The sequence below is a fragment of the Monosiga brevicollis genome, genomic scaffold (assembly GCF_000002865.3).
Source record: "Monosiga brevicollis MX1 MONBRscaffold_9 genomic scaffold, whole genome shotgun sequence".
Taxonomy (NCBI): domain Eukaryota; class Choanoflagellata; order Craspedida; family Salpingoecidae; genus Monosiga; species Monosiga brevicollis.
The window spans coordinates 763370-775327 of record NW_001865046.1 but is presented as its reverse complement, the minus strand read 5'-3'; the positions used below and the strand labels follow the sequence as shown (position 1 = coordinate 775327).

The 11958-nt window shown below is 53.9% G+C and overlaps 4 protein-coding genes across 4 annotated transcripts; 2 read left to right on the top strand and 2 right to left on the bottom strand.

The window, feature by feature from the left end:
* Positions 1-1540: 1540 nt before the first annotated feature.
* Positions 1541-3656, top strand: MONBRDRAFT_32329 (uncharacterized protein; the record flags this gene model as incomplete). The annotated part of the gene is made up of 7 exons (XM_001745644.1): positions 1541-1620; positions 1713-1792; positions 1941-1989; positions 2089-2230; positions 2369-2734; positions 2885-3038; positions 3138-3656. 7 exons carry the CDS (start codon positions 1541-1543, stop codon positions 3311-3313), a joined length of 1047 nt encoding a protein of 348 aa, XP_001745696.1. The 3' UTR covers positions 3314-3656.
* Positions 3657-3943: 287 nt separating this feature from the next.
* On the bottom strand, positions 3944-4279 carry MONBRDRAFT_25244 (uncharacterized protein; the record flags this gene model as incomplete). The annotated part of the gene is made up of 1 exon (XM_001745499.1): positions 3944-4279. One exon carries the CDS (start codon positions 4277-4279, stop codon positions 3944-3946), a length of 336 nt encoding a protein of 111 aa, XP_001745551.1.
* An 844-nt stretch (positions 4280-5123) lies between these two features.
* On the top strand, positions 5124-6940 carry MONBRDRAFT_25243 (uncharacterized protein; the record flags this gene model as incomplete). Its single annotated transcript, XM_001745643.1, has 7 exons — positions 5124-5265; positions 5588-5708; positions 5782-6021; positions 6125-6307; positions 6442-6586; positions 6682-6756; positions 6812-6940. 7 exons carry the CDS (start codon positions 5124-5126, stop codon positions 6938-6940), a joined length of 1035 nt encoding a protein of 344 aa, XP_001745695.1.
* Positions 6941-7729: 789 nt separating this feature from the next.
* Positions 7730-10890, bottom strand: MONBRDRAFT_32328 (uncharacterized protein; the record flags this gene model as incomplete). The annotated part of the gene is made up of 7 exons (XM_001745498.1): positions 7730-8318; positions 8429-8878; positions 8991-9157; positions 9279-9472; positions 9764-9857; positions 9956-10159; positions 10315-10890. 7 exons carry the CDS (start codon positions 10888-10890, stop codon positions 7730-7732), a joined length of 2274 nt encoding a protein of 757 aa, XP_001745550.1.
* Positions 10891-11958: the final 1068 nt, after the last annotated feature.

Sequence of the window (11958 nt, the reverse complement as noted above, 5' to 3'; positions counted from 1 at the left end):
TTCAACCGAGCCAGTCGTGCGCTCATGGCCCACAAGGGATATGCAGCTCACCTTGTCCATATTGTGCTTGTTTATTAAATGAGAGCGAAGGCCACTTGTAGTAGCGAACATCCTGCTGCAATGAGTGCACGACAGTCTCTTCTACGGGCACGATAAAAAAAAAAGAAAATAAGATTGAGAGGCACTTGTTCGGGATTTGTTCCATGAGGCAGGCCTGCCAAAGGATCAATTGCACTGTGCGTAGTGCATGTCCGAGCACGAAGACGCGGGAGCTGACCTTGGGGGGATGCGTTATTGCATCACGATGCTTCATAGAGCGATGCCTTTTGGCGCAGACGCGATTAAAGGACCAGTGGCCGCAGTCGCAGCAAACAGCGCTGGGAAAAAAGGTGGTCAAATTTTCGTTGGCATGTACAGGATGGCTTTCAATGTAGTGCGCCATCAGCGGATCGCCCTTGCGCATTGAGCACACACATCCTGGCGCAGGACAGTCAATCCAGTTCAGAGAAGGAAAGCACTCGGAAGGGCGGCGGAGATCGGGTGGAGTGGAATGGTGCGTTTGAACATGGCGTTGCTCATTGGAATCCGAGACAAGCATGTTGCAGATTGCACAAGACACCGGAGAAGGAGTCGCCATAATGGCTGCACGCAAAGAAAAGAAAGGCAAGGTGAGATGGTTCACGCATCAATAAATGGCAGCGCATGCGAGGAATGAGGAAGGGTGGGGACTCACCGTTGAGGAGAAGGAAAATGCAACGGAAATTGTAACGGAAGAACGAATCTCAACGGTCAAACCATAAGGGATGACACTTGGTACGTGACCGAAGTTGTCTCGATGAACAGGTGAAAAAGTGTCTCCGACTGCGTTGGTGCATGCTGACAAACATTCGTCAAGCGATGGTAAGCAGATGGTCACAACAAGAACGCCACAGATCGATACAGAAATTCACTCACAACACTCTAACAAATATACATTTACCTCGTCGTCCTCATCTTTATCTCCACCGTGCTTCCAGAACTTTTCACTGCCAGTCAACTGTAGCAGATATCACACTTTGTATCTTTACAAGTGTGACGTTTATCACACTGTCGTACACGTTGGCGAGTGCACGTATTTTCGCTTCCGGTTCTGGTGAGTTCGTGACCCCCTCCTCCTCCTGCGGGCCGACGACGTGGCATGAAAAGGGCAGCGCAAAGCTGCTAGAAATTGCCTTGGGTCGGTGGGAAAGGGTAGTGCAGCGAGCTTTTGCCGTCCCCATTTACGTCCAGTCGTCCACACACCCAACCTCTCCCTCCTCCTCTTTCGTGTGCGTTGAGCCGCCAAGCTCCGGCCGAGTGTTGTCGCCTGTGGCTCGCTTCTGCTGCCATCAGACACCATTCAGTCCCCATGCACCTGGCATTCACATATTCATCTTAGCCTTCTCCCTTTCTCGCCCCTCCCCTGCTCTCTCTGAGGCCCCGCTCATTTTTTTCCCCCAACTGCTCTCGGCCCATCGACTTGAATAGCCCCCTTCCCTCGTTTTGGATCCTCCCCAGCATCATGGCCAAGTGGGGTGAAGGTGACCCGCGCTGGATCGTCGAGGAACGCCCCGACGCCAAGAATCCAGGAAACTGGCATTGGTACGTATTGTATCCCAGCCTGGCCAGTCACATTCCTTGATGAGCTGCCATAAGTCTCCAGTTTCGTCCCTCACTGGCCCCCTTGCCCTTAGGTCCGAGAAGGATGCCACAGCCTGGTCCAAAAACCGACTCAAAGAACTTCTCTCCGACCTCCTCGTCGAATCTGATGCTGGTGAGCTACACCGCCTTCTGGTTTCAACCAAAGCCTCCCCTTGGCCTCTTATTATCCGGCAGTAACACAATCTTCTGCTTCAAGGCTCGCTCCAGCAAAGAATTGTGCTCATTCGCCGTTCGCGTTCTCGTACACGTGTTCACCACAGGCTCAGCTCGTACTACCGAAGTCACTGTCACTGGCGAAGCGACTGCCAAGTACGTATGGATCGACCTGCCGTGTCCCCTGCACTGCGAAGAGCTGGTTTTGGTTGCTCGACAGAACCAACCCTGCCCTTCTGCTTGCTTGTCCCTTAGCAACCGCAAGGCCAAGCTCATCTTCTTCTACGAGCTGGTCATTGATATCAAGTGGCGTGGCAAAACGGCCGATGGCCAGGCTTGCTCTGGCAAGATCAAGGTGCCCAACCTCTCGGAGGAATATGATATCGATGAAGTCGACGTATGTCCCAGGATCTCGACAGTCACGGCTGGGGTTTAAAACCTAAGATGTTTATAGCGTTGTGTAGTTCTTGTCCCGCACTGGCATAGCCCTATGCTCATGACGCTGCTTTGCCCCTCCTTCCCTGAACGGTTCCAGACCGAGGTTACCATGACGAGCGATTCCAACAAGGCCTCAGATGCTGTCAAGAGCCTCTTGCGCGAACGTATGCCGGCGATTGTGGTGGAACAACTGCACAAGTGGTACCGCGAGCTGACTCAAGAGTACAGCACCAACCTCGTCCTGCCCACCAAGCAAGCTACTGCCGCCGCCGCCACGAGTGTTTCGGCCCCCACCACCAGCAAGGACGCTGGCGCTGGCGACACTTCCAAGCCCAATACTGGCGTGAAGATTCACTCACAGAAGACCAACGGCGCTGGGAATCTTAGCTGCAAGTCGTTTTCCATTCGTGACACCATCCCCCTCCCGGCGCAGCTCATTTTTGAAACCCTCATGAACGAAGACGTACGTACAGCTCACACCGTTGACCGTTCCCGTCTCACTCGCTTCTCACTCGTTGCTTCCCGCTGTTGGTAACTCAAAAAAAAATTCTCATGCACATTCCCCTTTCTTTCTTTCTTTTTGGAATTTCTGACCTTGATTGCGGCCGAGCAGCGGGTTTCCGCCTACACCCAGTCACAATGTAAGGTAGACAGCCGAATTGGCGGTTCTTTCACCATGTTCAACGGTTCGGTCAAAGGCGTTATCAAGGATCTGGTGCCCTACCGCCGCGTGCATCAGGCCTGGCGCTTCGAGTCCTGGCCTGAAGGTATGTTTGGCTTCGTTTCTCCCGTGAAAACAGCCATCTGCCACCCCCAAGAGAAGTTGACCTCACCATAATTATACCTCGAATGGTTTGCGAACCCAGGTCATTACTCGGACGTTGTCATTGACTTGTCCGAGGCCGAGGGCAAGACTTCCTTGTCCATTCAGCATAGCGAGGTTCCGGAAAGTGACATTGAGCGCACCCAAGATGGCTGGCGCCGTCTGCAACTCGAACCTCTGAAGGCCATGCTAGGCGTGGGTGGCATGCCCTTTATGTAAAAATGATAGGCATGCCTCCAAGTAGCAGGAAGACGCTGGCAACAGCTCCCGTGGCTGATTCGAGTTGCTAGCTGATTCAACCCCTTTCCTCCCTCCTCATCCAAAACCCCCAAAAAAAATTCTCCGAGAGACTTTTTTTTTCTGCTTCCTGTGATTGATTCTTTGCATCTTTCCTGCCCTCTGTTGTGTTACTGCTCGCTCCTCTTGACATGAATTCAAAATTGTACTAACCATTAAGTCTTTTTTAAGTGTGTGCGTGCGGGGTTGGTGTTTACACGGAACTGTAAACTTCTGTGGTCGATTCGGGCTGCCGTAGCAGCCGACGAGAAATGAACAACAAAGCACATTGACTTGCAATTGTCATATACAATACAATGCCTCGTAACAGCAAGAGACAGACACGGGCCCTCGGGGCAGAGAAATGAAGGGTCTGGTCGGAAGCTCAAAGCAGCAACCAAAACAATCGTGGACATGACGCGAAACACACGTGCATGCGACTCAAACAATTTGAAGGAACGAACATAATAAAAAATAATCAGATATGGCATGAGCACAGTCGCTCAACCTGGCACAAGATGCACGCAGGACTTTTTATTTGAACGGACAAGATTCTTGGAAAACACGTCGTGCTTATACAAAGTCGGTCTGCTCAAAGTTGTCACCGTAGCCGGGAATGTACAAAATGCTGCGGAGGAAGCCCTCGCCAGCCTCCTTGGCACGCTCAGGCATGGCCGCCATGGTCTCATCTGAGATGATGTCCTTGCGCATGTCACGGTGGCGAGTATCGGCATGACGGAAGTTGGTGGCACTGACGGACAGCGCCGCACCCACAGTGGCAGCCACAATCGTCAAAAGCGGGCCCAGCTTGGGGTCCTTGGCCAAAGTCACACGAACATTACGAGAGGCCTGAGCCGCAGTGTCGGTCACGGCACGAGTGGCTTGGTCGGCAGCAGCGCGGGTCGCCATGTTGATGTTGGCTCACAGTCAAAGTTAAAGAAAACAGAAAAACGCTCGAGTGGTCAAAAATCGCTGTCGTTGGAGTTGCTGAAGATGTTGTAGTTGATGATGATAAGACGTATCAAATGTAAAATGTCACAACACTCACCGACGCTCCACTAGTACCGGTGGGCCGCCCACGCGTTCCAGTGGACGCTGGACGCTGGGTACCGTAGGAAAGCGGCAAGCAACGAGAGATGATTATGATCACTTGCTGGCTGTGCCTTGCAAGACCTATTGGCTCCGCAGCCGAGCGCGCGATCGAAGCCGCTGCAAGCGTCATCAGCCGCGTCCTGGCGCACCAAATCTGTCCGCCTCGCTGCGGCACCTCTCAAGGCTTGCAGGTCGCCAAGGCCTCAACGCAAGAATCTGGCCGTAACATGCAAGTGGGCAGGCAGCAGCAAAGGGGAGGTGGGGTACCGGACGCATCTGCATCGCCAACGTGAGCGATCGCCATCACTGGGATCGCAGATCACCGCGAGCTGGGACGCAATAGACCGCGATCCTCGGAACACCTTGGGACCATTGCAGCCTCGGCGTCGAGGAGCTCATCAAACTTGGGGAGGGTGGTCAAAGAGGTGATCAGTAGCCCTCAATGTGCTAACATGACATAAGCTTTCCACAAATCAGGACAAACGCCTGTGGCGCTGCAAGGAAGCTACACGAAAGGATGAGAAGCGATCTGCAAGTACACCCAGACTGATGGCCATCACCACCACAGCCAGCGGTGGGTGCTTGATCCCTGATCGGGCTTACGGCTGCACCCTTGTCCGCAGAGAAACGACAGTGGACGAAGTCAGTGAGACTGTCTATAATGTCAGCTTTTCTACTTCGCGCTCTCTCTCTCTCTCTCTCTCTCTCTCTCTCTCTCTCTCTCTCTCTCTCCGTTTTGTGTCGTTGTGTGTGTGTGTGGCTTTGCTCCCGTGACACCAGTGTGTGTGTGTGTGTGTGTGTCAGTGAGTGCCGCCCCAGAAAGGCGTCGCGGTGCTTCAGCGGGTAGATATTGGAAAGGCACGGCTGATTCAGCTGGGTTGTGGGTGTGAGACCAACCGGCAATGGCGTTTCCTGTGACAAAGGAGCAGCTCTTGCCCTCAAGGCTCGTGGCCCGACTCGAGGGCCGGGATGGCCACGAGGGAGCAGTCATGGGCGTTCGCTTCAACGGTTTGTTCCCTCGACTGCCACTGTACTCGATTGCTGTTGTCGCCTCTCTGCCTCATTGATCCCGTCCTGCTATTTGGTCGCTTGATTATGCTGCCAACCCTGGTGGCTCGTCCACAGCCTCGGGTGACTACTGCCTCACGGCAGGCCGCGATCGCCTCATCAAACTGTGGAACCCACACACCCAATTGCTTATCAAGACGTATAAAGGACACTCCTTGGAAGTCAACAGTGCTGAAGCGTGCGTTCCCCCAGCTGCGCTGCGCCCTGCCATTGTTGCAGCGCCCCTCACGCCATTTTTCATCCATTTGCAGGTCTCGCGACAATTCGCGGTTCGTGTCGGGTAGCAGTGACAAAGCCGTGATGATGTGGGATGTGGCCACGGGGCAATGTATTCGCAAAATTCGCGCCCATTCTGGGCCCGTCAATGATGTACGCCTGAACGAGGACGCCACCATCATTGTCTCTGCCTCTTATGACTCGACCGTCAAGTGCTGGGACCTCCGCAGCGCCCAGCACGAGCCAGTCCAGACCCTGCCCGAAGCCACCGACAGGTGCAGTTGACACACTTCCTACACGTGTGACAACTTATCTTAAGCACCGATGCGAGCAGGGCCTTCCCAACTCACGCCGAACCGCCTCTCCCCACACTCGCAGCGTGCCCGGCTTGGATCTCAGTGGCCACGAAATCCTCACTGGCTCTGTGGATGGTGTCATTCGCAACTACGACATGCGAATGGGCAAGCTTCGAGCTGACACAGTCGGCGACCCCGTCACTTGCGTCCGCTTCTCCCACGACAACAACTGCATCCTCGCTGCGAGCCTCGACGGATATGTCCGGTTCGTTCGTGTGCTCGCCGGCCCACACAACTCAACCTGCCCTGCCTTTGATTGAGTGCCGCCTCCCCTCTGTGCGCTAAAAAAGTGACCGAAACCTCACTCTCGCATCACGATGGAATGCGGTTGATGTACAGACTTTTTGACAAGGATAATGGGAGCCTCTTGGGCAGCTACACGGGTCACGTCAACTCGGAGTTTAAGGTTGACTGTGGCTTATCCTATAATGATGCCATTGTTGCCGCGGGCTCGGAAGACGGTCACCTGCACCTCTGGGACCTGGTACGTGCTGGATAGCTCTTCAAGACTGGGCTGTTGCTATGGCTTGGGCCTAGAGTTGGACGGCCCACCTCACGTGCCGTGTGCGGAACGAGTAGGTTAATGGCAAAGAACTCTTCAAGCATCAGTTCCATCGCAATGTCATTTGCGCTCTCTCCTTTCATCCGAAAACGGTGAGTCACCGTATACTGCTCACACACGCGCTGCGTCTTTCCTTGTTCTATCTAGCACATGCATCTGAATCTTGCCTCCCCACAGATGTGTCTGGCCACAGCTAGCATTGACGGCACGGTTTGCATCATCAAGTCGCCTGCCGATGTCATGAAGACCCTCGCTAAGACGGAAAGCGATGAGTGATCAAAGATCAACGCGCTCATATTCAAGGGCCGTGCTCGTCTCTGGTTTCCCGAGCCTAACCTGCCCTCCCCTGCTCTGCTCTGCTCTGCTCTGCTCTGCTCTGCTCTGCCCTGCCCTGCCGTCCGAGACGGCCTGCCATCTCGAGCCACGCCGCGCGTGCTTCTGGTTCCAAGCTGCGACAGACAGACAGACAGAGTTTTTGATGACTACCATCGTGCCCCTCTTGACGCAATCAATGGAGCCGTTTCTGCCCGTTGTTGCAAATCACCGTGTGGATCTCAAATCTACCACACACTCACTCACTCACTCACTCACTCACTCACTCACTCACTCACTCACTCACTCACTCACTCACTCACTCACTCACTCACAAATGTTAAACCTCGAAGTTAAGCCAGATGCAAGAATAGAGATGCATTCATGCAGCATATCATTTGCTGCGGTCTGATGAGCTCTGGGGTGCAAGAACAGTTTTTCAGATGCCTTGAGTCACATGCAGCAGGGAATCGAGGACAAAGGACGGATGGTGTGCAAACAGCATCAAAGCAAACTTCCTAGTTGAATTAAAAAAAAAGACTGGGTCTGAAGGTGGGTGGGTCCGGCACAGCGCATCAACCCAATAACACCAGAACCAACCGCCCTGGCCTATGTTACAAGGGGGACACACGCAGACTCAAAAGACGACAAAAAAATGCCAACTACCATGCCTTTACTTTTTTTTATTTAAAGGCATGAGGCAGTACATATCGACAGACTGCCGCGAATAAAGGGTCGTTGTTCAATCGCGACTCAGAGGAGACTTAAAAGTGAACTATCACTGAGGAAAAATGCACGCCAGTAGATGACGGAGAAGACAAGCACCCAAAAAATGCTGGTCCATATCATCTCAAGCTGATCTGCGCGCTTGCCCATGAGTACTCGCAGGTGCTGGGTTTCATGGCGCTCCTGCAGACCAGTCGAGTATCCACGCCAGCTTTCACGAGCAACGAGATTCACGGGCTGGTCAAAGTCCATGACGGCCTGGCGATAGGCTGACGTCTTGCCCTTAAATTCATCAAACGCCTCCTTGAGCAGTTGCATGTAGCGGCCGTGCAACATATCAACATCCTCCTTGGTAGGTTGGGCCACCCGCGGTACCCGCAGTGCCTCGCCGACAGCCAGGTGCATCTCTGCGTTACGTGGCACCCCTGGGAGGCCGAAACGGCCCCAAGGACCAAAAAATACGTTGGCACGAAGCCAGCGGACCGAGGCCTGCTGCCAACTAATGGGTGCGGGCACGTTATCAAGAATCTTGTTCTCTCCAAAATTGAACATGGGCACAAGGTGCAGTGGTTCCTCCGATGCGGCCGCCAATTGATAAGCTAGACGCACAAAGCCCCTGCACCAAGACCGTACGAAAGAAGAAGGTGAGAAAACAAAACATGGCAACGCTCGACAAGAGCCGAAATGTCAGGGAGATATTTTTTGGTTTTTTAAGGAAAAACTTACTTGTGCTTGCTGCAAATGGTTACGACCTCGCGCGTAGAGCTGGTATAGATCATCTCTTGCTGGCCACCCGGGACCAAGATGACGGATTTTTCACGCTGTAGCGTGACGGCGATGCCCCGCTTTGATACGTCGCCGCCGCCCACAACTTGCAAGAAGTCTCGCATTAGGGGAACGTGGTGGAGAATGGATGAGGTCACTGGTGCGGGCTCGACACCAGGAAATTGTTGGCGCCACTTGGCATTGTTTTGCACAAAGCCGATACTGATGGGCAATACACCATGGGGATGAAATCCAAAGATGTAGCGGTGCTCTGGGTTGAGTGTTTTTTGACGAGCAAAAAGATCAAAATTGAAATAGGCCACCAACTCGTCCATGATCCAATGACGGCGAAAGTCCTCCAAACGCCGACACCCCGTCAACATGGGGTGATTGCGGTAGGTTGGCATGTATCTGAGCGACGGAGCCCCAGCAGCAGGAAAGAGGACGTGAGCGCCCAGAAACGAGATGACGCTTTCAAGCAGGCGGTGGGCAGCAGCATCAGGCAGCATCATCAGGAACGCACCGGATGAGGATTGCGGTCCAGGTAGCAGCAATGAGATTCGGATATACGGGGGCAAGAATGTAGCTGAGAATGAGGGCGGTGACAGTGATCTTCTCAAGATTGTAGAGGGTGGCCACCACAAGAAGGCGCCAAATGTTGCGAAGAGCGTTGTTGGAGTTGAGCGAGAGCTGTGCACGCACACGGCAAAGCGAAGGGGGGGGAAGAAAGTGTTGAGATGATGTCAAAATGAGAAAGCGGGAGAGGCAAAGCGCGATGCCAGGACCCAAAGAAAGCGACAGGTGCATATACCTTGAGGGGCAACACCAAAAGGCGGAGAAAGTTGCGGACCACGGTGGGGAACAGGTCAAGCCAGACCAACCAACCGAAAGCAAACCAAACCAAGTGGGATAATGAGACGAGAGAGGCGGGCACGTCTTTCCAGTGAACCCGAACGTATTCAGCTCCGGCCTGGGCCCCAGTAACAACGCTATAGACGAGTACGCCTAGCCAAGTTACGACAAGTGTGGCACTGAGATAAGTTCGGGCCTGGTCGGAGAGGCTGCAGCTAAGGCTAGAGTAGGCGCGGTATCCGCGCAGCGTGATGTGACAGAGGAACATGCCAACAACCATGGCTGTGCAGCGAAAAATATGATGGTAGGACGGCGACGTTTGGGGTGCCGTGCCGTGCAGAGCAAAGTACCGAGGGTAAGGACACGGGTTAGTGAATTGACGAGAATTTGCCGTCGCACGGCTGGCATGAAGTGCGTGGGTTGACAAACGTGAGGGCGACGGACCTAGGGTGTGAGTACCAGACGCGAGCGTGACAAAGTTTGGGTTGAAGGCTTCGGTTGGGTCCAAGCGCTTGCCAGCCAGCAAAATGGGCTGCGTCTGTTATCCATCAAAAGCGGGTAGAAGAAGTGATTCAGGGGCATTGAAAGTTGTTTGGCAGGTACGTAGACGGGGGCGGGGGCGCAGCGAGGACGTACGACATGCTTGAAGAATGGAATGGCAATGAATCGGAAGCTGACGACAGAAACCAAAAAGTAGGCGATGCCACGCCACACATAGCGACGGTAGCATCGAGGAAAAGCGGAAAACCGAGAGCCATCCGTGCTGAGCTTGATGAGGTAACCGGCCAACAAGCACAGGCAGTAGGAAAGGGAGGCACAACTGGCAAACGGAATGTCGCCCTACAGGGGAAAGCGAGGAGGGACCACGACCAAAGAACATCAACATTGAGTCAATGCCGGCCAGAGTACAGGCACTATCACGTGGGAGACCCCTCCGGAAGAGGTCTGGTCCACGGTGCCCAGCGGGCTCCGGGCGTAAGAAGCGCAAGGCGTACCGATTCATAGAAGAAGGCGCGCGCCCAGCGGTAGGCGGAGCTGTCACGATCCTCAAAGGTTGTCGTAAACCAAGTCGAGAGGCCATTGTAAAAGCCATAGGCCAGCAGGCCGATGATGGAGACTTGGGCGACGCGTAGGTGGCGCTGAGTCAGATGTTGACGAATGCGGTCATTGGAGAAGAAGATGGAGGTGGCCCCAAAGAGGGACATGCCAACAAGGACGGCGGTGGTATGGGTACTAGCGGCGATAAAGGCAAAATGAAATTGATCTTCGTCGCTTAGACTATGACCTGGGGTAGGTAGGGCCCCCTCCACGAGGCTGGCGGGAGTAAAAGCCAGGCTATCCCACACGGCAAAGATGCCACGCCGGAACCACAGGTAGATGAGGCAGAAGACGGTGGAAATGAGGACGCAAAAGGAGACGCGCTTGGGCGTGAGGATGGTTGGCTCCTCTATCTTGGCCAGATCGTCCAACTTGACATGATTGACCCGGGCCTCGGCGGCCGTCTGCTGCATGCGTCGAAAGCGCTGTCGCGCGACGGCGCTGTCCATGGGAATGCCTTCAGGCAGCAACATGGCTGCCGTTGACAGTGCAGGCAGCGATCAGATAACCGCCACCACACCCCCCGCCTAATGCTGCACCTCGGCCCCCACACCCAGACAACACGACAACCCTCACGCGCACACACACTGTCTCTGTGACAGCCGATTCACAACCAACACCGCTGTTGTTTGCGTCAACGACGTCAAATGCGATCTCTCTCGTGGGTGTGCAAAAAAAAAATACGTCTTTCTCTCTCTCAAACCAATTCATCTCTCTCTCTCTCTCTCTTTACTCTCTCTCTCTCTCTCTACTCTCTCTCTCTCTCTCTCTCTCTTTATGCCTCTTGCTCGAACCAATTCTCTCTCTTTATGCCTCTTGCTCGAACCAATTCTCTCTCTTTATGCCTCTTGCTCGAACCAATTCTCTCTCTTTATGCCTCTTGCTCGAACCAATTCTCTCTCTTTATGCCTCTTGCTCGAACCAATTCTCTCTCCCTCTCTTTATGCTATTCTCTTTCCCCCTTTCTCTTGACCAATTCATACTTTATCTCTCTCCTCTCTCGCAAACACACACACTCTCTCTCTCTCTCTTCTTCTTCGGCATGACTTGCTGATGTTCCTCCTTCTTGGTTTGTGTGACATTGTCGTGTGGAGAAGGCCGGGCCCGTGCCACAGAGGGTGGATGACAGGATGACCGGGCGAGGGCAGAGAACACCTCCCTGCCCTCGCCCGGTCCATGCACAGGTGCACGACGTAACGGCCCATCGCACCCATACGCACATCCCCTTCACACTCCTCCACCCCTACACTGACGTCCCCAACCGGTACACGACGTCAAGGCCAGCACACTTGACACCTCCAATGCACCCTTCGCGCCACCCTCTTCCCCTTCTCTTCCTTCTCTCCCTCTCTCCTTTCTCCCTGATGCCTGATGCCTTGCGCCTTGTTATACTTTCAATCTCCTAAACATGACTTCAAGGCAAGGCCCTACCGCATCGTCAATATCACTTGGTAATGGGTTGGATCTCTCGTGAGACTGGGAGACTGTGTGACCTTCGCGCGAAAATTCAAACTCGTCAGGATGCACTGCTTGCAGTGCTC